Genomic DNA, 24,580 nt, shown 5'->3' with positions numbered 1-24,580 from the left:
AAGCTGAGTGGTCGACTCTCCGCCTCAAAGCTGGGGATGCCAATCCCCCTCCCCAGCATCCAGACCCCAGGCCGAGAGCTCTGAGATCTGCACTGAAGATTCAGGAGCCCGGGGAGCTAACGCTCAGAGAAATCAGCCTCCGCAGGGACTCCGGGGCGGGCTGACGGAGACCCTGCCCCTCTGCCCTCAGTGGAGACAACTCCCAGCCTTGCTCCCCAGTCTCCCACGCAGGACCAAGCTCTGGGCGGCTACAGGGCACCCCGCTCCCACTGAGGCTCTGCGCCCTCCCCTGTCCTCACTCCTGCTCCCTGCTGCTGCATCTCGGGGTCACCTCCCAAATACACCCTTTGCCCCTGTATCCTCGTCCCCGGGTTTAGCTTCTGGGGAAGCCCACACGAGGGCAGTTTCTTGGCAGCTAAGAGTAAAACCCCAGAGATACAGCCACAGGCACTCTGGGCAAGAAGCAAGACTGAAGACGTGCCTGGCAGTCCAGGGGTCAGGACTCCTTGTTTCCACTTCCGGGGCGGGGGGGTGGCCCACGCTCCATCTCCCGCTGGGGAACGAAGATCCCATAGGCTGCACAGTGCTGCCTGCAGCCAACAAGCAACAAATAAGAAGCGGTACCGCCTCTGAAGGGTTCCAGTCCCGGCTGCTGCGGCTGCTGATCCCAGGAGGCTTGTCTGCACAGCGCATCACAGTCTGCAAGGCTCACTCACACCCTCCAGCTTCCACCGCCTCGGGAAGAGACCGGCCACCACCCTGCCCATCCCTGCTCCCCTAAACCCACCACATCCCATCTCTGCAGCACTCTCCTCCTGGAAGCCAGGATGGGATCGCAACCACCCCCCTTCTCCTCGCAGGGGCCACACCCGATGTGCCTTCGAAGAGGCACATCCCAAACCAGAATCCACTAGAAGGAACTTGGAGAAACTCAGTAAGGGACTTCCCTGGTGGTCCAGTGGCTAAGACTGCAGGCTCCCAATGCAGGGGGCCCAGGTCTGATCCCTGGTCAGGGAACTAGATCCCACATGCTGCAATTAAGACCTGGCACAGCCAAAATAAGTAAATAAATATTTACATAAAAAGAAAGTCAATAAATATCTCCCCCTACCCCACCCCCATCAGCCTCAGGGAACCTGTCACCGCCCCGGGCTCAACTTAAGTGGCAAAAGCAGCCCTAACTCCAGGGATGGGGGCAGCCACCTTACACCAGGTAGGCTGCACCATCCTCCCACCAGAACCGCAGGGCACCCTGGGATGGCTGATCTTTTCACAGAAAATCGTTTCTTCCACACTCATACTATTCCCCATGGAAGAAGCGGCCACTCCAGGGCCCATGGAACAGGGCAGAGGCCTGGGCATGCCCCATCCCCGCCGACACAGTGCAACTGGCCCTGGCTTAGCCCAGCCCTGCCCACGCCCAAGTGTCCAGGATACTATCCTGGGTGGAGCCATGGAAATTCCAAAGCAGAGGGCCCTGGGCTGTCCTCTCCCCCCAAAGCTGGTTCCCAGCCAACTCCATCCCTTAGAACCAGGATTCAGGCACCAACTGCTGAGCAAAGCAGCTGCCTTCAGGCAGGAACAGCCTCCCCCAGAGACTTACACCTTTCTGGAGCAAAATGCACCTATGTGCACGCACGCACGCCTACATGCACACAGGTATGGTCACACAGACCTGCACACACACGTACACACACTCTGCACAACCCCAGGGGGTGCAAAGAGCCTGAAATAGCATCCGCACATCCTGAGAATGTCTCCACTTCGAAAAGGGACTGATTCATTCCCTCTCACTGAGGCCTTTCTTCAAAAGAAATGAAGGCTCAGTTTTGTCTTAGATAATAACAAAGATCCCACCACTTTGATATGCTGAGTGCAGAGGTGTTTGAAGAGAGGGTCTATTTTCCTGAAGAGAGGCTCCTGAAAAATCACGAAACTACAACCCCTAATGAAATCATTGATTCAGGCAAGGGTGACCAACAGATGCAGGGAAGGTTAATGAGAGGTTGCTAAGCAATGGGATGGTCCAATCCAGGGAACTCAGCATCACCTCGCTGGCTCTGAGACAGACCCCAGCATCACCAGAAACAGGACAGTCAGGCACCCCCTGCCTCCTTGGGAGATGCAAAGTGACGTTTCTTGTCTGTCTTGCCAAGAACGTGGATCCTGAATATAATAGCTTCTACAGTTGTGTGGGCTACTGTGGCAGCCACGGGCCATGTGTGGCCAAGTGAACAAGAACTCGCTAAAACTAAATCAAAGGTGCAGTTCAACTGCTCAGTTGTGCTACTGCTCAACCATGCTAGGAAGCAGGGCCCTCGCTGCTGGTGTGACGGGGGTCTTGGGCTCATGGAAGTAACCCTCACCAGTTAGAGACATGGACTGAAATAGCAACATCACCGGGGGTTTGCCTTCAACCGTCCACAGAGAAAAAGCAACGCGATGAAGCAAGTGTGGCAAGCCGTCCGCTCATTAGTAAATTTTAGTTAGGCTATGGGGTCCATCATAACTATTCTCTCTACTTTTTGAATGGAAGTTTTCATAATAGGAGGAATGGAATGTTTGCAAACTCTCAAGCACTTCCTCTCCGTCCGCAGTGGTACTCATCGCTGAAAGAAACGGTAACTTTACAGACAACAACCTGTAAAAGCTGAACCAAGGGTCAAGGTTGTGTGTGTGTGCTCAGGCGCAAGGGACAGGGTTAAACCACTGCAATGACAGGACGGGCATCCTGCTGCTGGGAAGCGGTCACTGAAACACTGATGTGGCAACTGGGAAAGTCTGTGGGCCTCTTATTAAATAATACTGCACCAGGGACTTCCCGGCAGTTTAGTGGTTAAGACTTCACCTTCCGAGGCAGGGGCTGTGGGTTTGATCCCTGGTCGGGGAGCTAAGATCCTACATGCCTCTTGGCCAAAAAACCAAGACAGAAAACTGAAGCAACACTGTAACAAATTCAACAAAGATATTTTTTTGAATGATCCACATTAGAAAAAAAATCTTTTAAAAATAAACAAATAATACTGCATTAACGCCAACGTTCCTTTTTTTCCTGTTTCCGCTCACGTTTAATAAACGACCTGCATATGTCACCATTTTCAACTGAGTTTTATTTTTCATAAACTTTCTAATTGTGGTAAGATACAACATAAAACTCACCACTTTAACCATTTTGAAGGGTGTCCTTTTGCGGCATAAGCGCGTTCATATTGCTGTGTGAACATCACAGCATTCCACCTCCAGAACCCTTCCATCTTCCCAAACTAAGGTTCTGACTGCATGAAACACGAACTCCCCTCCCACCCCCAGCCCCTGACACCCAGTCTGCTACTTTCTGTGTCCACGATCCTGATGACTCTAAGGAACTCGTGTAAGTGGAATCACACAGGATGCGTCTTTTTGTTTGTTAGCTTCTTAGCAGAAGGCAACAACAGCATTCTGCTTATTACGTTTAGTAGCAGAATGTCCTCAAGGTTTATTCATGGTACAGCCTGTATCAGAATGCCCTTCCTTTCAAGGCTAGGTTTCATTTTTAAATCTCATTTCATAAGACAGTGCCCTGGGACTGAGCAAATACATCCTGCAGGCTTCGGGGCCAAGGGGGATGCCGACAAGGAACCCTACAGTCGAGTATCTCTTCTCAGAGAGCTCCGGCAGCCCCGGACCCTTGGGGATCCCAAGAAGCACCCCCCCCCACCTTTCATCAGTGACAGGTCCAAGAATGCCAGGACAAGAAGGCTCAGTTCCAGGGCCGTGGTGCTCCTGGAGGAGTCTGCAGGACACTCCACCCGTAAGGGCTGTGGGCAGTCCAGAGAATGGGGACACCAGCAGAAACAGACCCCAGAGTCACACAGAGGCAGTCCGGGCCTCTTGGAGACTCTGGATCCAGCTGGACCTGAACCAACAACCTTTTCGTTTCTAAAGATCAACCTGCTTTCCTTTCTCTTCCCCTCATCGCTTTCTCCTTCCTCCTCCCTCCTTCTTCGCCTTCTGCCACTTTCTCTCTCTCTTCTTTAAGCTAGTTCAAGCTGAGACTTCTCTTACTTGTAACTGAAGGGCCCAAAGTCACCCTCAAAGCCCTCCTCACCCAGGCACTCAAGCAGAAACCACACCTACATTTCCAGCATATGTATCAATATCCTAACTATGCATTTGTTCACATACTATGAGCAGACCCCTAAACTATGAGCTTCAGAAGGGGAGGCGGCAAGCTTTGCACAGGGTTCATTCTGCTGCCCCAGCCCTGGTCCTCAAACAAGGTTTTCAGGTGAGTCAGCGAACCAACTAGCAAACTGTGGGTGCCCAACCAGTGGACAAGTCAGTCACACCCACCATACGCCAGATCATGCTGGCCCCTCACGGGACAAAATGGGGGGTCTGAATAGCCCCCAACCCACCCCTGCCCCAAGGAGCTTGCAGTCTGGCTGGGGAATGGTGACCGAGGACACAAGACCTGCCATGCTGTCCCCTGCCTGAGACGAGGGCTTGGGAGAAACCTGGAGGCGGGGGGGCGGGGGGGCTGCGTCTGGATGAATCTGAGGTGCGAGTCTGCACTGCCGCTGGCGAGGGGTCTCTGGACAACTGTCACTTCCGAGGACCCCCTGCACATCTGTCAGCTCAGGTCTGCAGTCCAGGCAGAGGGCACTGAGCTGAGACCTGCAGGTGCTGAAAGGACAGCTCCCTGGGGCTCCCGGCCCCGCAGCAAGCACCCCGTCCCTGCAGAACCAGTCCAGCGCTCAACAGGCACCCCCTGTATGCAGGTTTACGTACATTTCCTCCAAACAGTCCTACGAGAGAAGCATCATTAGGTCCATTTTAATTCCAATGCACCCTGCACCTCACATCCTTGTCTGGCCAGTCACCCCCTGAAATCCCATCACATAGTCATCCATCTGTTGTCCGTTTCTCATACCAGGACGTGAGCTCCATGAAGTCAGGGAGCTTGTCTTCGTCAGCCCTGTGCCCCCAGCAACCGGGACAGCGCCCGGCACCTCGCCACATGCGGCGATTATTGCTGAATTCGTGAACAAATGAAACACGGATGCAGCTGTGTGGAGCAGCCACGTGTCCACGTCGACGGCGGGGAACGTGTTCCTGGCTGCCCCCCTCCGTGGTCCGCCAGCGCACTTGGCACAGATCCACCCTCTAGCCCCTCTCTCTCCTGCCCCACCCCCAACCAAAGACTTCAACCCCAGCAGTAATTACTAAAGTCGGAGGGACTTCCCTGGTGGTCCAGCAGTTAAGATTCTGCGCTTCTAATGCAGAGGGCACAGGTTCGATCCCTGGTCAGGGAACTAAGATCCCACATGCTGCACAGATGATAGATAGATAGATTAAAAAACAGCCGCAGAATCCCCAGGGCTCCTGCCTTCTGGGTGGTCACATCTGCTCACATGGCAGAGACTCAGGTCATATCTGCTCACATGGGGCCGACAACCCCAGTCGAGATGCCCTCGCGCCCCTGATGACTCCTTCAGCTGGACATTCTGGGAGGAGGGGGAACTCCACCATCGGGTGGAAGAAGGGAGCCCCAGGACAGAGCCCCCCACCCAGGCCTGAGGATCACAGCTTTGCAGCTCAGGTTCCCTGAAAAGCAGGACCTGAGGGTGCAGGGACCCGGTCCCAAGAGGAGTCACTCCTGGAGTGACCCTAATGATTCTGCTTCATTCAGCGTTACTCACTGTCCAGTCTGCGGCCAGAGGGGCACAGCCCACCCGCTGGCAAGTGTGTGTGCTGGGCCCACACCTCAGGCAGTGATGGAGGACCCGCGTCCCAGGGAAGCTATGTGACCAGCCCGAGAGCCCCCAGCGGGGGAGCAACAGGACCAAGACAGACGACACACCACGAGAGCGCTCACCGCACGCAGGACTCGGGCCGAGCGCTGGCCGGGGTCGGCACTCAGCCTTCCAAGCCTCTCACAATGGGGCTCCACTATTCTGTCCGTTTTACAGATGAGGAAACCGATGTTCAGAGACTCAGTCAACCCCGTGAGTTCAGCACTGCTGTTATTCCCCACTCTCATAAGAGGAAACCAAGGCACATAGAGGCCAGGTAAACAAGCCCGAGATCACAAACCATTCACCGGAGGGGCCCCCGAGGTGCACGCAGGGGGTCTGATGCCAGAAGCCACCATGGTGAGACCCTACTTTCCATTTCTCAAGTACAGTAAGTCCCAAGTTGCAAGCTTCCAAAGATGCGAACGTCTACCACCCAGACATCACCGGATGTTTTTTTGTTTTTTCAAGAGGGTAGATAAGACTTGACTCCAGCAAGGAACCAGAGCTGAGCCATCAACGTCAGGTGTGCGGGAACCTGCAGCGTGCCCCACGTCTCCCACTGCTGGTGACCCTTCTGCTCTCACCTCTCACCTTCTCTCCCTTCTCCGGTCACTAACCCTTCTTGCCCGGTGACCCGACACCCGCTCCGGTACGCCAGCCATTGTCCTGGACTACTGGACTTTTCAAGGTACTGTTCTATAACATTTAAAAGGTTTTCTTTTGTGTGTGTGTTTATGTATCATCTGTGTGGAAAGTATTATAAACCTACTACAGTACAGTACCCTGTTAGTTGGGTACCTAGGCTAACTTTGTCGGACTTACAAGCAAATCGGACTCACGAATGCGTTCTTGGAACAGACCTCAATCTGTTGGGGACTTGCTGCATTTACTGTGTGCCATTCACTCCCAGGTGAAAAGAAGATACATCGACACTCTCCACCACCCCCAAGCTTGGGGGGAGACGGCCAAGGGAGCCAGTCAAATACAGAACAGGATGGAGGCTGCAAGCAGCAGAGGTGGAGAGCTGAGGTTCCGAGAAAGCAGGAACTGTGAGGAGGAGGCAGGGAGGACCCACAGCGTCCAGGGTGAGGGAGGGAGACGGGGAGAAAGTGGAGAACAGGGCGAACCCCCGGAGAGCTGCTGAGGCCTCTGTGGGGCACCTGGCCTCCAGCTCCAGGCCCCACGGAGCCCTAAATGCACCAAAGTCTGCAACGAGCTCGGATGCTCTGCTTTTTAAGAAGTGACTTCACTTAGTCAAGGATTCCTTGGTGGCTCAGACCCCGGAGGCCTGGGTTCGATCCCTGAGTTGGGAAGCGCCCCTGGCGAAGGGAATGGCAACCCATGCCAGTATTCTTGTCTGGAGAATCCCACGGACAGAGGAGCCTGGCGGGCTACAGTCCACTGGGTCACAAAGAGTTGGACATGCCTGAGCAACTAACACTTTCACTTTCTTTCATTCTCACTTAGTCGCGGTGAGCCACTGTCCACAGTGACACTGTGAGCTAAGCCAGCACTCTGGGGTCAACTCCAGTGGCCCTTCCACTCATCTGGCTAGGGGTCCCCAGAACCCTCCAGGGAGGGGGCTGCAGGGGTCTGGGCCTCAGCCGGGAGCTCTGGCGGTTTGGGGATCCCTGGAAGGAGGGCTGGGTTCCCCGCAGGGAGGGCTTGGCAAAAGCTCAGACTTGAGGTCAGACAGAGCTGGGGTTAGCGCTGGCCGCCCCTCTCCCTGGCCACCGGCCCAGCCTCCCTGGCACCTCACCTGTAACTTGGGGCCAAGGACACTGATCTGGCAGGGTCCGGGATGGCTAAGAATCAATGCATGCAGTATTGGAAGCAGATCCTGGAACATACAAAACACTTGGGAAATGTGCATGTCTTTACTGTGGCGGCAATTAACACGAAAAAAAAAAATGGTGGCAGAGAAGCAGCCTGGGACACTGGGAATTAATCTACCCAAATCTCGATCCACATTTTTTAATTTTTTTTTGGCTGTGCTGGGTCTTCGTTGTTGCAGAGGCTTTCTTTAGTTGCAGCAAGCGGGGGCTACTCTTGGTTGCCATCCGCGGGCTCCTCAGTGGGGTGGCTTCCCTTGTCTCGTGGAGCACGGGCTCAGTACTTGCGGTTCCCGTACTCGAGAGCACAGGCTCAGCAGTCGTGACGCACGGGCTTAGCTGCTCTGCGGCCGGTGGGATCTTCCCAGACCAGGGATGAATCCATGTCTCCTGCACTGGCAGGCGGAGTCTTAACCACGGAGCCACACTTCTTGCACCTGCCTGGCCACACCCCTGGCCTGCTGCCAAGCGTGCTGGGTTGAGGAACCCGAGGCTCCCTCTGCTCACTGGGAAGGAAGATTTTTAATTCCACGATCAATTACTGATGTCTGCCCTGGGCACAAGGGAAGGATGGCAGTAAGGGTGCTACTGTCCTACTCTAACATCCCTATTAGGATGTGAGAGCTGGACCATAAAAAGGGCTGAGTGCCGAAGAATCGATGCTTTCAAATTGTGGTGCCGGAGAAGACTCTTGAGAGTCCCTTGGACTGCAAGGAGATCAAATGAGTCCATCCTAAAGGAAATCAGTCCTGAATATTCATTGGAAGGACTGATGCTGAAGCTGAAGCTCCAATACTTTGGCCACCTGATGCAAACAGCTGACTCACTGGAAAAGACCCTGATGCTGGGAAAGGTTGAAGGCGGGAGGAGAAAGGGATGATAGAGGATGAGATGGTTGGATGGCATCACCAACTCGATGGACACAAACTTGAGCAAACTCCTGGAGATGGAGGACATGAAGCCTGCTGTAGACCATAGCATTACAGAGTCAGACATGACTCAGAGACTGAACAACAACAATAATCCTATAGAGCTGTGTTCAGGCAGCGCCACCCTTAAACAAGAGGGCCTCTGTCCCTAACCCTGTCCTTTAGATCTGTTGCTTCTCCAACTTTCATGCACACCTGATCACTGAAGGAGCTTATAACAATGAGGATTCTGATTCCACAGACCGCAAGTGGATATCTAATGGGTGCTAGCTGATGCCAAGGCAATGGATCTCTGGAGTGTGCTGCAGATCAGGGTTTAGGGGGCCCCACTCACACAAACACAGGCTGCTCTGTTAACAAGACTTCGAGCACCTTGGTCATGGGGGAATCCAACGCTCTTTGTTAGCAGTGTGAGTTGTGACCCTGGACGTCTGCTTTGTGAACAATACAGGCAGGCCCCAGACAAGTACTTCGTCACATCTCCTATCCTGTGTCCCTAGAACAAAACATGGGTACAGATGCATACAATGGAATGTCATTCAGCCTTAAAAAGGAAGATACTACAATGAGATACCACCTCACACCAGTCAGAACTGCTATCATAAAAGAGTCTGCAAATGACAGGGACGTCTTTGGTGGTCCAGTGGCTAAGACTCCAAGTTCCCAATGCAGGGGGCCCAGGTTTGATCCCTGGTCAGGGAACTAGATCCCACATGCGGCAACTAAGACCCAGCACAGCCAAAAAAATAAAATAAACATTTTTTAAATGGCTGAAATGGCAAACTTTACATTATGCATATTTTACCACAATTAAAAACAAAAACCAATCACATCCAAATGCCGTGGAGCTTTATGGATGATGCCATGTGTGGCACTGGGAACAAGAAGGATGTGAGCAGCAGAAAGATTTGGGTAAGAGACAAGCAAAGTCCAGTTGGCCCTCCCCATCAGAGGTTACACATCTCAGGGATCCACCAACCGCAGGCGGAAACCACTAGCGACCAGCAGCTGATTCAGTCTACAGATGCGGAGCCCAAGGATACAGAGGGGCATCCGCGGACTCTGGGAGTCAAGGGAGTCCTGGAACTAACCCACCACCCAAGGAGGGTACTGAGGGAGGACCTCGATTCATCCTCGAAAGCCTTCCTCTCAAGGCAGCAATCTCCAGCATCCAGTTTGTGTCTCTTCCCCTTTCGGTTCCAGGTTTCAAAGACACTCGTGAATTGCCCTGGAATTCCCAGTCGGTGCACGTGGCCACTGAAGGACACATGAAATATGAATGCGCTCGTATCATGCCTGAACTTCTACGTGTGCGGGACTGGAGGCAACTTGCATGAGACAGAAGTCCTAATCCTTTTTTTAACGGCAGTATAGTTGATTAACAACGTTGTGGCAATCTCCGCTGCACATCAAAGTGATTTGGTTTTACACATAATAATATACACATTATTTTTTAATATTCCTTTCTGGACTTCCCTGGCGGTCCAGTGGTTAAGAATCCACCTGCCAAGGCGGAACACAGGTTCGACCTTGGTCTGCGAAGCTTGCTTCCACGTCCCGTGGGGCAACTAAGCCCGTGGCCGCAACTGCTGAGCCTGAGCTCCAGAGCCCGTGAGAAGCCCTCGAACTGCAACTAGAGAAGCCCCTGCTTGCCACAAATACAGAAAGCCCACACACAGCAACGAAGACTCAGCACTGCCAAAATACATAAATATTCTTTTCCATGATGGTTTAGGGGCGTCCCTGGTAGCTCAGCTGGTAAAGAATCTGCCTGCAGTGCAGGAGACCCCGGTTCAATCCCTGGGTTGGGAAGATCCCCTGGAGAAGGGAAAGGCTACCCACTTCAGTACTCTTGGGCTTCCCTGGCGGCTCAGCTGGTAAAAAGAATCACCTGCAATGCAAGAGGCCCTGGTTCAATCCCTGGTAGGAAGATCCCCTGGAGAAGGGAAAGGTTACCCCACTCTAGTATTCTGGCCTGGAGAATTCCAAGGACTGTACAGTCCATGGGGTCACAAAGAGTCAGACACGACTGAGCGACTTTCACTCTCACATTCATATGATAGTTTATCCCTGGACCCTGGATAGTGTCCTATGCTCCACAATAGGACCTTTTCATCCATTCTCTACATGATAGTTTGCGTCTACCAATCCCAAATTCTCAGTCCACTCCTCTCCTTCCTCCTCCCCTTGGCAACCATAAGCCCGATCTCTACCTATTCCTTATGCTGGCAACGAGCTGGACATTGGACTTGAGGCGTGAGCAGTTTCATTTTCATAAGATGGGTTTCAATTATATTTTCCAAAAACTCAAATAAAATATCTCAGCTTTAACTTAAATACTCTTTGACTTTAAAATGTTATACTCACCCATCTTAATTGAATTTTGCCTTTTCAATTCAATAGGAATTTTTGAATACTTTAGAATTAAGAATCATACAAACTTTTTCAGTTTCTGACATTTGCTTTAATTTACATTTGTGGAGTCTTTTAATTACATTTTCCACTTGAACCTTTTAGGCCAGTGCTCTCCCAGAGGAATTTCTGCAGTGATGGAAATGTTAAATGTCTGTGCTGTCCCGTAGAGCGGCTGCTGGCTCCTTGTGACTACGGAGCCTGTCCATCCACCCAGACACCTCCTGAAGTCAGAGAAAGCTTTGCCAAGATGGAAGGGTTTCTCTGACAGCCCCTGGATCTTCAGAAACTTGCTTCGTACAAACTGCCTCAAAGCTTCTCTGGAAAGAGACCCTGGATCAGAGTAACCATGACGTAAGTAACCACGCTCCGGAGCATCAGCTGTAAACCAGCACCTCGCCAGCTGCTTCGCGTGCCTCGTTGTAACCACCTCAAGGACCGCCAAGGTTTAGGAAACCTGTGGCCTCCAGAATTCAGAGTCCGGCTGGAGCAGGACTAAGCAGCTTTGAAGCGACTTCAGGCAGCAAGACGGGACTAAATCCACAGAAGGCCTCCCACGGCCACCTCGTGCATCCCCACCCCCACCTGTCAACCTCACTTACAAAGGGGAAAGCGGGGCTCAGGGAAAAGCCCCCTGCCCGAGAGAAGGAGCAGAGAGGAGGGCAGGGTCACCAGCCCCCGGCTCCTCCTCCTTCCCCAGGACGCTGCCGTGGAAGGAGTGAGAACCCATCTCTGACCTTAGGAGCAACTCCAAACACCACGGCAGGACCTGCGCTGTGAAGGGGTGGGGGTCCCCGGCCTGGTCACGGTCGTCTGGGCAGTTGGCGATCCTCACATGGACCTGGTGACCAGGGCAAAAACCTGAATGGACAAAAGATCGAGGGTGCGCTGCAGAGACGCTCCCGCAGCGTGACTGCACAGAAGCAGAACCCAGAAAACAACCTGAGTGTCCAACAGAGGGAAATAATAAAATGAAGCAGGGTGTGATGGCGAGCTGGGACATGACGAAAAAGCCCATGGCGAACTGCAGCTGCAAGCAATTATGAAAGACGAAGGAGAAAGGAGAATAGCAAGTCAATTTTTAAAAATCAGGATACAGTGCTTTGCTGTAGAAAAAAAATAGAAGACTAGAAGAAAAATCAACACATTTAAAAGTGATGATCTCGGGATCATGGGATTGAGGGTCTGCTGCTTTCATTTTTATACCTGCTTCCCAGGATTTAAACACTTTTCTCCAAGGAGCATGAGCTACATCTATAACTACATTGTTATTTTATAATGACCCCCCCCACCCCCGTTTAAGGTCACACTGCATTGAGGGAAAAAGGGCACTGGTGTCGGCACAGCTTGATTCAATCATCTAAAGGCACACAGCCAGGATCCAAGCAACAGACTGTGATTGGTGACTACTCAGGTGCCAGGTGTGGCTCTGGGCACAGACAGACAGATGGGACTCCACTCCCCAGTCTCCCTGCAGTGAGGTGTGGCCTCATGGGGCTCGCCCAGGAAATGTGAGACCTAGTTGCCTTCCAGGACACATAGAACCAAATTTATTTTTCTTCTCAAGACCCTGGACTTCCCTGGTAGTCCCACAATTAAGAATCCAGCTGCCAACGCAGGGGTCACAGGTTCGAACCCTGGTTTGGGAAGATCTCACAAGCTGTGGAGCAACTAAGCCCAAGCACCATAATTACTGAGCCCCAGTACCCGTGCTCGGCAACCAGAGAAGCCGTCCCGACGACAGGCCCATACACAAAAACTAGAGAGAAGCCCTCGCTCGGCAACAAAGACCAGCGCGGCCGAAAACAAATAAATTAAAATATTTTTTAAAAAGAATTACAAAGACCCAGAAGCACCCTGTGTATCTTTCCCTCCCTCCCTTAGAGGTGACCACTAACCTGATCTTGTAATCATCACTTTCTCACTTTTTGCATACCTTTCTCTGCATTCCTAAACCACACAGCTGGTTTGAGGAGTTTCAAGTGTTGCATGATTGGAGTCAAGCTTTCTTCCGTGTTTTGCTATCGTTCAACACATCCGTGCAATTTATCCATATAGTCTCTGGAACTGGAGGTAGTTTTCATTGCAGGATTACTATTCCACTGTATAAGGACACCCTGTTCAATCAGCATGGACCTCTGGACTGTCTCCAGGTCTTGCTTACCATGAACAATGCTGCTGTGAAGTTTCTGGGCCATCTTCCCCTGGTGCCCAGGCGTGCAGAGTTTCTCTAGGGCAGACACCCAGAAGAGAATGGCCATGCCCAAGTTCACGTGATAATTTCTGTTTTCCAAAGCAATTATAATGGTATTGTCAGACTTCCAACATACTGAATACAAGCACAGCGTCCCGAGGACTCTTGCTCTGCATTTCCTTGATCACGAATACAAGTGAGCAGCTTTTCACATGCTTACTGGTCATCTGTGCTCTCCCCTCCGGAAAGGACTCTCTTTTCACATTTTGCATTGGGTTGTCTTTTTGTTACTGTAGTTCTTTACAGATTCTGGATATTAAACTTTTTTGGCTATGCTGTGTGGCTTGTGGGATTTTAGCTCCCCAAACAGGAACTGAACTTAGGCCACACAGTGAAAGCATATAGTCTTACCCACTGGTGGTGGTGGTGGTTTTAGTCGCTAACACGTGTTTGACTCTTCTGCGACCCCATGGACAGTGGCCCGCCAGGCTCCTCTGTCCATGGGATTTCCCAGGCAGGATGTTGGAGTGTCTTGTCGTTTCTTTCTCCAGGGGACCTTTCTGAAGCAGGATCAAACCCAAGTCTCCCGTGTCTCCTGCACTGGCAAGTGGATTCTTTGCCACTGAACCACCAGGGGAGCCCCTGAACCACTGGACCACCATGGAATCCATGATTCTGGGTATTAATTACTTGCTGGTTAAACGGGTTGCAAATAAGTCCTCCAAGTTTGGGGCTTGTCTTCTCTTGTTTTCTTGGCATTTTTTTGTTTTTGTTTTTGGAGAATAAAAATGTAAAATTTTCTATTGTAGTTGAGTTTACCGATCTTTTATAGTTTGTACATTTCTGTGCCTTCAGAAATCTTTACCTAGCATGATGGCCAAAAGATACTGTTTTAAGTTTTCAGAAAGTTTTCAATTTTTTTAATTTTACTTGTACATTTTTTTTTCATGCTTAAAGGCAAATGCATTCAGTTCCTTTCCATGCAGAACATATGGTATCTTATATGTTTGTTATCTCTTTTACAGATCAAGTTTGGGACAACCTTTGAGGGCCCACTCATCCTCCGCAGAATGCCACCTTGCACCATGTTCTGGTCAGTGCCTTACGTAGGGGAGAAAGGAATATTCTTGCTGACCTACAGATTAGTCCAGAGGAAGTGTGCTAGAAAACGTAATGTCTATTGTCTCTCTGGTTGTGGTCAAGCCCACAGTAGGGTCGTTATCAAGGTGAACCAACAGATGCCTACAGAAGCCAATCAGACACACCATGGCAGGTAGGAAGCCACGGAAGAAGAGAAGGAGAGACATGCTGGTCTAGGGTGGAGTCAAGAGGCTGCTGGCTCGAAAGATCAGGAAAAATGGAAGTGAAGTCATCCTCTTTAGGACACCCTGCCCAGCAGAAATCCTCCAAAAAATCCACCAGTCGCTAGAACATTCTTCTTCACAAACAACACCAGCTCCTCTGCGTTGCTCTTGACCTGCGGCTTCCCTGGCGGCTCAGTCAGTAAAGTCCACCCGCAACATGGGAGACCTAGGTTCGATCCCTGGGTCAGGAAGATCCCCTGGCAAAGGAAATGGCAACCCACTCCAGTATTCTTGCCTGGAAAATTCCATGGTCGGAGGAGCCTGGTGGGCTATAGTCCATGAGGTCACAAAGAGCCGGACACAACTAAGCGACTTTCTTTCTTTCGTCTTTCTTTCTGCTTAAGTATCCCAGGTGCTCTTATGGATCTTCAGCTGTTCCGTCCTTCTCTACCCGCTGCCGGTCCAGTTTGATGGCCCCAGCATGGTTCACAAGCTGAAAGGGAAGAAACCCACCTCCCAAACCCGTCGCAGGCAACTTTCCCACCTTCTGGAATGTGAAACCCGCACACTATCCAGTTTTTGTTCAGCCATCTCCAACTCTTTGCAACTCATGGACCGCAGCACGCCAGGCTTCCCAGTCATTCACGTGATATCTCCAAGTAACAGCTGGGTAGCCACACTCTACATTTTTGGCTGAAGGTTCAGATTCCTGCCCAAACAGCGTTTGCCACCATGGCTGGTTTTTAGCAAGTTCTGCAAGGCGCAGGGACTCAAAATTTTCCTCAGTTTCCTTGACTGGCTGCCGCCAGTCCAGCGAGCTCATCTCGCAATGACACCCGCAGCGACTCTGAGAAGTTAGACGCGCGGTGGAGGGCAGGTGCAAGCTGGCCTGCGGCACACGGGGTAGACGTTTCCATTGGGAGACGGAAAAGAGCAGGCAGGCCTGGGGCGTCCGCTCCTCTTCCCCCCGCGCCAAGTCCTATGTATGTGTGTGTGCGTGTGTATAAATATATATATATATAGGCTGTACTATATCATCACAGCATGCTTCTACGATGGGATGGTGGGATCTATTTCCCTGACCAGCAATGGAACCCCCGTCCCCTGCATTGGGAATGCAGTGTCTCAGCCTTCAGGCCACTAGGGAAATCCTCCACTTGTTAATCTGTAATCCATCTAGAAATGCTTTTTCTGTAAGGTGTGAGGTAGGGCTCCAGTTTTCTTGTTTCCATCTGAGTAACAGTCTCAGTACCATTTATTCACTAAACCATCCCTGCCCAATCAGCAATGCCACCTCCGTCAAAAGTCAAATGCCTTTATATGCGTGAATCTGTTTCTGGGCTCTCTATTCTGTTGCGTTGGTCAATTTGCCAAGCTCTGCGCCCTGTCTTTAATTCCTATAGCTCTGCGATAAGTGTGTTTTGGATGTAGATAAGCCATTCAAGGACTTGAGGTTAGAACCTTAAAGATGAACTGGTCCAACCAGCCACTGAGAAACAGAGGCTCAGAGAGGGAAAGCATCTTTTGCAACGTCACACAGCATTTAACTAAGAACACTATTAAGAACTGGACGTTTATGTCCCCGCCTCCAAAAAAAAATTCACATGTTGAAATCCAACCCCCCATGTGATGGCATTTGGAGGTAGAACCCTTGAGACATAATTAGATCATGAGGGTGGAGCCTTCATGAGTGGAATTAGTGCCCTTATCTGAAGAGGCCAAAGAGCTGGCCCTGTGTCTTTCTAACACACGAAGAGATCAGTAGTCTGAAACTTGGAAGAGGGCCTTCACCAGACCCAGACCATGCTGGCACCATGACCTCAGACTTCCAGCCTCTAGAACTGTGAGGAATAATTTTCTGCTGTTTATAAGGCACCCAGTCTATGGTACTTTCTTATGACAACCTGAATGAATTAACACCCATATCTCACCCTGGAGGATAGTCTTGTCCTGTTTAATACAGCAATCACTGGACCATCTGTGGTTACTGAGCACTTGAAATACAGCTAGTTCAAATTGGGATGGGCTGTAAGTATAAAATACACCAGATTCTGAAGACTTATCATTGGAAAAAAATGTAAAATAGCTCATGAATAATTTGTTTATATTGATTACTTATTGAAAGTCCTTTAGATAGAGTTAACTAAAATATATTCTCATCATTAACTTCACCTGTTTCTTTTTATCTTTTTATGACATTGAGTTGGGACATAAGCTACGCATTAAACTGAACGACCACTAGGAAATTTAAAACTACCTCTACGACATGTACGATATCTCTACTGGAGAGAACTCGGTTATATTATTAAACTTAATCACAAAGCCTTGATTATGGCCCTAATGTGTGGACTGGACGGTAAAAAGGGCCGCACCAGGAGGAGAGAACAGAAATAATCTGTGCACTCCGGCTCCTCACTGGGCTCATCACCCAGAGAAGAATCGATGAGTCCCAGCACGAAAGAAAGGGCTCACGGTCCAGCCGTCAGCCCGGCTGGAGCTCTACCCTGGTGACAGCGCGGGCAGCACCAGTGCCGAAATCTAGCGATCATTTACACCGACCCTCCTGCCTTACAGGTTAACCAGCAGAGGTCCAGGGAGGTTGGGACCCGAGATCGCACAGCAGGTGTGAGAAGAGCTCCTCCCCCAAGCTCTGCAAGCGTAGCCTCCGGCCCGGGCATCCCCCTTCCCTTTGAGTGAACACTCCACCAACTTACATCTCACGGGAACGCACAGGACCCTTGAGAAAAGCCCCACACCGGAGGAGCCCTCACAGATCTGCGCGGCCAGCCCCTCCCACCTTCTCACCAAGAGAAACTCCACAGGAATTCCCACTAGCATCCCCTTTCCAGCGGGACTCCCCACCTTTATGAAGGAGGCACCACGCGTCTCCCTCCAGGGGAAACAGAGACGAGACTGAGGGGGAAAGGACCCACTCTCCCCGCCCCCAGCCCGGCCTCTGTGCTCCCACTGACGGGAACTCGCAGAGACGTCGTGGGACCCAGGGCCCTCAACAGCTGCCGGGACACAATGAGCCCTGTTGTGCCAGAGCAAAAAGGACGCCCACCAGCTCAACTCACCGCCTGCCCCTCCACCCCGCGGGCGGGAGGCGTGGGGGAGGGCAGGGGCGGGGCAGGGCAGGTGTCCTCTCCCAGGTCAGGCTCCCCCAGGGCAGGAGGCAGAAGCCAGGGATGCACGCCCAGAGCGGCCTGTCCTCCCCCTAGACCCCTGCGGGCCAAGGGGCAACCCTAGAAAAGGGTTTTCACCCAGCTTGCAGGCAAGTCCACCCTCCCCAAATCTTAGAGCCATTTAGTATTCCCTCCCCTCCCCCAGCCCCTTGATTGGGAGTCTGAGCGACAGGACCTTGGCTTCCGCTCAGCAATCTGAAATCACCACTTCAGAAGAGAAAACCGAAGCTCAGGACGGACCACGGATTTCACATTATAAAAAGGCCAAGACACACGGGTCCCGGCGCTGAGCCTCAGTTTACCCACCTGAAAAGAGCACTTACCCATTCGTCCTGCTTGCGGTGAGGGCGGTCAGGGGTGGTGAGGGGACAGGGCCGGTCAGGGGGGACAGGGATAGTCAAGGAGGACAGGGTGATCGGGGGGACAGGGCCGGTCAGGGGACACAGGTGTGGCTGGGGATTAGGGGCAGCGCGGGGACAGCGGTGGTCGGGGGGGACCGGGCGGTACTGGCCAACGCCTTTCATCATTAACAAAAGCTCCAGGTAGCGACTGAGCCCATGCAAAGTGTTTTCAAGGGATCGTCTCACTTAACCCTCGTGGGGGGCCCCAGGGGTGGGGACGCTCGTTAACCCTGCCTTGCAGACCTGGAAATCGAGGTTCCGAGAGGTGAAGCGACTGGCCCCAGGGCACCCCGCTAAGTGTGTCTGAGGCGCTGGGAACCCGAGCGCCTCCAGGGTCCAGAGCGCAGAGCTCACAAAGACCGCGACGTCTCTCGTCCGGGTTCTTCCGGCCCGGGGACAGGGTCCATTGGTCACCCTGAATTCTCGGGGCGGGGGGCGCGCTGGCCGTGCGGGGAGCCGGACCCGCGCCCCCGCGCCCGCGCGCCCCCGCCACTCACCTCGCGTACTTGGTCTTCTGGAAATCCAGGAGCCGCGGGGCGAACATCGCGGCGGTTCCATCGGCCTCCAGCCGGGGGCTCCGACCGCGGCAACTCGGAGAGGCCGCGGGGCGGCAGCAGCAGGTCGGCGGGCGCGGGGCGGGGGCGGCCGGGGGCGCGCGGAGCCGAGCTGGAGCGGAGACGGGAGCCGCCGACGCCAAATCCCGAGCAGATGGTGGCGGGCGGGGCGGGGGGGCTCCGGGCCAATCGCCTGAGTCCCCGCGGCCCCGGCCCCCTCCCCGCGCGGGGCGGACCCCTCCCGGCCTCGCTGGGGGCGGGGGCCCTGGAGGAGGAGGGGGGACCCGGGGCTTCCGAATGCAGCCCCTTCCCCTCACTCCCCGGGCCCCCTCCTCACGTAGTTCCTCCAGCCCGAAGACGGCCTGTTAGACGGAACCACGCTGCCCCGGCTTTCCTGTTCCCACCCCCGCCCCGGCCGGGGCTGGGCAGCAAGGCGTGCGGAGCCTGCAGGCGAGCCTGCCCCGCAGCCCCTCGCGTGCCCGGCCCCAGAGGGTACTTGTAGCTCGCCATCCCCCCGCCGCCTTGACGCCCCTTCGAGGCTCGACGGCCCCAAGGGGATGGGGAACCCCCCCCCAACTCCCAGAGGCTATGATTCTGGGGACTCTCGTGATCCCCAGACAGGGGCACAAGCGTCTGGACATTTGGTCGCCAGATTCCAGATAACCGGGATCTGCCCACACCCACCCCGGGTCTGTACAAAATGCAGCTTTCTCCTTTCGAGGACCTTGGCTTGGGGGATGGGCTCTGTGAAACCACCGACTGGAAGAGGCAACACACTGAGGGGCTGCTGAAGGGCAGGCCAGCCTCCGACGGGGCAGGACAAGTCCCCAGATAGAAGGACAGGCCATCCCTTCGCACCCACACACCTCCCTCCTCCCCTCCCTTCCCCAGCCCCAGCTCCTTGCTACTTTTTATAACCAGCTTTATTTGAGATCTTACTACACAGTCAGAGAATAATCCCACCCACGTCCTCTGCCCCAAGGTAGCTAGAACAAGAAGGAGAAAGACAAAGGAACTCCATCAAATTCATTTCTGGGTTCCAGATGCTGAGCACACACACATGGCATGGGTAAGGACCAGAAGGGTTGCAGGTATATGCGTTCAGAGGCCACAGCGGGGCTGGGGCGGGGCGGGGGGGGGGGGGGCGGGATGGACAAGGGAAGGGATCCAGGAGTGCTTAGGAGGTAAAATCCAGCAGACGCTGCTGATGGAGGATTAGAAGTAGGGGCTGGCCCCTGGGTTGCTGGCTGGCCCTGCTGGGTGGGTATGGATGCCACCTAGCTTCCCTGTTGGCTCAGGTGATAAAGAATCCGCCTGCCATAGGGGAGACCCAGGTTCTGTCCCTGGCTTGGGAAGATCCCCGGAGGGGGGCAAGGCAACCCACTCCAATATTCTTATCTAGAAAATCCCCATGGACAGAGGAAGCCTGGCGGGTTGCAGAGTCGGACACGACTGAGCAAGGAAGCACAGGATAGCACAGGGAGGAGGGTGGGGAAAGGAGTAGGAGGAGGCCAGGGGGAGCGACAGGAAGCCGGGGGGGCATGAACGGGGCTTTGGCCAGGTGAGCTTGAGGTCAAGGTCGGCATGAGTGCCAAGGGGTGACGCCAAGCATGCCAAGCATGAAGGCCAAGGGATAGATGTGTGGGCCACAGGGTCTGGCAGGGCCGAGGGTCCAGCCGGTGAGGAGGGCCCGGGAGGGCTGGGCTGGAAGGAGACCCGTGGGTGCGACTTGCTCTCTGGGCCTGCCAAGGCTGTGACTTCCAGTACAGTGGCCACCAGCCTCGTGCAGGTCTTTCCATCTTACACTAAGTGAAAACCAAATAAAATTGAAAATGTGGTTCCCAGGTTACAATAGTTGTATTTCAAGGGGCTACCATATCAGACTGCTGCCAACATCATGGAAGGTTCCATGGGACCACACGACACGAGACGATCATGGAGTCAACCTCAGGATGGTGAGCAGTGTTTAAAAAGAAAGCGAAGTAGAAGAGAGACAATGGGAACAGGTCACGTTCAAGAAGGGCCTTCCCCGGTGGCTCAGCGGTAAAGAATCCATCTGCCAATGCAGGAGATGCAGGTTCGAGCCCTGAGTTGGGAGATCCCCTGGAGGAGGACCTTGTCTTCTTGCCAGGAAAATCTCATGTACAGAGGATCAAGGTGGGCTACTATCTATAGGGTCACAAAGAGTCAAGACAGGACTGAGCCCGCACGCACGTTCAAGAAACTTTTGTTTGGACACATCTGGGTCCCGGTTGGGAAGGAAAATGGGTTTCTTACTGGGTCTCGTGGTTAAGAAGAGCGGGGCTCATGGCATTGGTGGCCAGTGCCTCTTCCCCTTGTATACAGGAGGGAAAGTGAGGCTGAAAGGGACCAGGGAACCTTCCCCAGGTCACACAGCCTGAGGAGCCCTGCTCTGCAGACTCCGAGCTCACTGCCCACACAGAACTTCCCATTCCAAGGAGTTCTTAGACCTCTAGGAGCCCAGAGTCACACTGAGGCAGCTAAGGCCAAGCCCTGCACATCGTGGCTATTTTTCCCTGACGACCTCCATCGCCATTGCTCTGAACCCCAACCTCTGCCCCAGGCTCACCATCAGCTGCACCAGGACACACCGGTCCCCAGGCACCAGCCAGACCACCTCCAATGCCCTTCACCTCAATTTTCAAAACGCCCCTGCTGGCTTTTCAAAGTGGCTACCCCACTTTCTGGGGTAGCCAGGCCCAGGCTCAGGGTGTCCGCTGCTGACCACAACGCCAGAGGCCCAGCAGAGACGCTCAGAGCGGGGGACCTGGGCCTTCCCCGGCTCCGGCTCCGCTCACCTCCTCCCAGCCCCCACCTATGGTCAGTCTTCAAGCAGGTGTTGCCAGTGGGCTCAGCAGGGCCCCAGAGAAGACCCCCGTAAGGAAACACAAGCCTAGAAATGGATTTTCTTTTCCTCCAAGAGCAAGAGAAGTTGAATAAAAAATAAGTTACTATTTTTACCACTGGGATCCAGTTGTTATAGCAACCGAGGGCCTGACTCCTGCACCGGAGTCAGGGTTGGGCTGCGTGTGAGAAAGAAGATAAGTGGGCTCCAGGGGTAGCAGGGGCTGGTGGACAAGCCTCAGGCCCCCGCACTCGGGGCAAAGGGCCTGGGTCTGCCCCACTCTCACCCCGAAGGGAGGTCCAGCCCTGCTCACTGCTGACCCTTTGGTGCAAGCCCGTGCATGTGTGTGTGTGTGTGTGCGCGCGCGCGGTAAGTTGCTTCAGTCGTGTCCAACTCCATGCGACCTCATGGACTCCAGGCTTCTCTGTCCGTGGGATTCTCCAGGCAAGAATACTGGAGTGCGTTGCCATTTCCTTCTCCAGGGGATCTTCCCAACCTGGGGATCAAACTGGCGTCTCTGATGTCTCCTGCATTGGCAGAGGGCTCTTTACCACTAGTGCCACCTGGGAAGTCCCACCTCCTGCTAGCTCTGTGGTCCCAGGCTCGGCCCGGCCTCGTCACCAAAGCCTGGTTCACCTCTCCTGGGACTGGGCGACACCCCTCATCTCCAGATGGGACCTGCGGCTCCGCCACGGTGACAGCTCACGGACCGAGAGGGTCAGCCCCTCAGCCTCGCCTGGCCCCAACCCCACTCGCGAGGTCCCCTTCCTCTCTGCTGCTCCTCCTCCAGTCCCCCGAGCCCCAAAGGTGGTACCAGCACTACCTCCTGGGTAGTGCCTGGGAAGCTCTGAAGTGGCCTCCCCGGGACTCAAGGCTGGGGGCTAGCGCTCCAGCCTCAGCCCCCCTCTCAACTTGCAGAATCGGGGTAGCAGCACCCACCTTGCAGAATCACCAGGGAACAAAGGCAGCCTGGATCTGATGTGATTATGGAAAGTCTGTTTCCCCTGAATCCTCTCTCTAGTTTACAGGTGAGGAAGCAGGCTCAGCCAACTTAAGCCACATGGCTAGACTGAAAATCACCGCCGATTCTGTCTAAGCCTGGAGCCCCTGCACTATCGAACAGATGTTGATCACACACTCAGCGCGTTCCCAGTGATTCGGAGGGGCAGAGTGGGAAGCAGGTGGGTGAGATAGAGCCTGCCCATCCGCCCATGCTTCTATCCCCTTCCTTGGAGCCCTGACATTCCCCATCACCCAGATCAACCCCCAGCCATGGGGCCATCTCTGCCTGGGGCCCCCTCGCACACCCTGACCCGATCCTCCTCCCCCTCCCTCTTGGTGACGTTAATCTCCAACAGTAGATATGAATGGGCACCTGTGATGTTCCTAGCAGGGCCTGGGAGCTAAAAGCAGGCAAAGTCCTGGCTGCCTAGAGCGTGGGGTCTGATGATTGCAAACCATTTGTTTGATGCCCAAGTGATCAATTTGAGTACCTGTCACCTGCCTGACTCTTCACATACATCATCGCATGGATCCTTTCAACAGTCGGACAGTGATTCCCGTTCAGTTAATCAACTGAGGCCTGGACAGGAGGCTGGGGACCAACAGGGAGGGTGGAGCCAGGTTGTAAACACACACCGACCGCACAGCAACCCCCTGCTAGTCTCTAGAATTTCCCTTTCAGTCCCCCAGCCTCCCAGCTTGAGGCACCAGGTGGTGGAGGAGGCAGGCCTGGGAAAGCAACAGCCAAGGCACAGGTGAGGTCTGGGGGGCGCGGGGACCACAAAGGGGAAGTGGCTTTGCCTCCGGGGCCAGCACTAGGGGAAGGCATCTCAGCTGAGGCTGTTCGGTGGCTGGATGTGAGCCGGGAGGACCAGGGGCAGCCGCGGGAGGAAGCGCCTTCCGGCAGAGGAAAGGGCGTGTGCAGAGGCAGCCTGGGTGCGGGGTCTGCACAACACCCTCCGGGCACTGGAGAGGCAGCAGGTTTTAAGCAACGCCCTGGGCGCGTGGCCCTCTCCACAGTACAGAGGACGTAGCGGGGGTGCTCACAGGAGCAGCTGCCACTGAGGGCAGAGACACCCAGCGGAGCCGAGGGAGCAGAGGAGAGAGATGCTGGGAGACAGAAGCCACGCGTCTTCAAGGGCTTCCCTGGCGGTGCAGTGGTTAAGAGTCCACCATCCGTGCAGGGACACGGATTCGACCCCTGGTCCAGGAAGATTCCCACGTGCCCTGAGGCCACGTGGAGCCCGGCTGCCACAGCTACTGAGCCTGGGCGCCCTAGAGCCCGTGCTCCACGCGAAGCCCTTGGACCCTGACAGAGAGCAGCCCCTGCTCGCTGCCACTGGGGGGGGGCCTTGCACGGCAATGAAGACCCCGCGCAGCCAAAAATAAGTAATAAATAAAGAATGTCTGCAAGTGGAAATGGAGGGAGAGAAGTCACAAGGGCACCCCCCCCAATTCCCAGCTGAGACCCAACTTCTCATCGACAACGCCACATTTCTTCAAATCTAAGATACCATCCAGGTAAGGTGCACGTCTGGGTGACACTCAGAAAGATAAATCGCTGGCAATTAATTTTGCCAGCGTGGTATCACGAACTTCTTTCAGGCATACAGACTTCAGAGAATGGTACAGCGAACATGCATGTACACACCACCCAGAATCTATAGCTAGCATTTGGTCCTGTCACGTATCTATGCCTCGATCCATACCATCATTCCATCTTTTTTTTTTTTTGGAGTGCATTTCAAAGTAGCTTAGAGTCATAATAGAGACTAGGGTACATATCATTAACCAGAGTTGAATATGTGTTTACCATCCTTTTTTAGGAGAAAATCTATGAAAAATGAAATACAAATCTTGAGCGAACATTCATGGGTATTTGACAAGAACATATACATGCATAAGCCAAATTCTTTCAAGATACAGAACCCCAGAAAGTTCCTTCATATGCCAGTCAACCTCCACCCCCATTCCCAGGGAAAACCACTCTTCTGGTTAGTTTTGCCTGTTCTAGAACTTCACACACAGTCTGTATTCAACATAATGCCTTTGATGTCCTTTGATATCCTTTGATCTTTAGTGTAACGCCTCTGAGATTCATCCAAGTTGCTTCATGGATCAGAA

General features: G+C 53.6%; 1 protein-coding gene and 1 long non-coding RNA gene across 2 annotated transcripts in view; one reads left to right on the top strand and one right to left on the bottom strand.

Annotated features, from left to right (window-relative positions):
- MMD2 (monocyte to macrophage differentiation associated 2) overlaps positions 1-18,735 on the bottom strand; it is a 38,743-nt gene extending 20,008 nt beyond the window's left edge. The window contains exon 1 of the mRNA XM_070460494.1: positions 18,532-18,735. Within this exon, the coding sequence (XP_070316595.1) occupies positions 18,532-18,578 (47 nt within the window). The 5' untranslated portion in view covers positions 18,579-18,735. The remainder of the gene's footprint in view (positions 1-18,531) is intronic.
- A 151-nt stretch (positions 18,736-18,886) lies between these two features.
- On the top strand, positions 18,887-21,563 carry LOC139032746 (uncharacterized). The gene is made up of 2 exons (XR_011485342.1): positions 18,887-19,657; positions 20,434-21,563. It is a non-coding gene; the product is annotated as an uncharacterized lncRNA (long non-coding RNA).
- The last annotated feature ends 3,017 nt before the right edge of the window (positions 21,564-24,580 follow it).

The sequence above is a fragment of the Odocoileus virginianus genome, chromosome 33 (genome assembly GCF_023699985.2).
Source record: "Odocoileus virginianus isolate 20LAN1187 ecotype Illinois chromosome 33, Ovbor_1.2, whole genome shotgun sequence".
Classification (NCBI taxonomy): domain Eukaryota; kingdom Metazoa; phylum Chordata; class Mammalia; order Artiodactyla; family Cervidae; genus Odocoileus; species Odocoileus virginianus.
The sequence above is the reverse complement of the archived record's forward strand: the minus strand, read 5'-3'. Positions and strand labels throughout refer to the sequence as shown.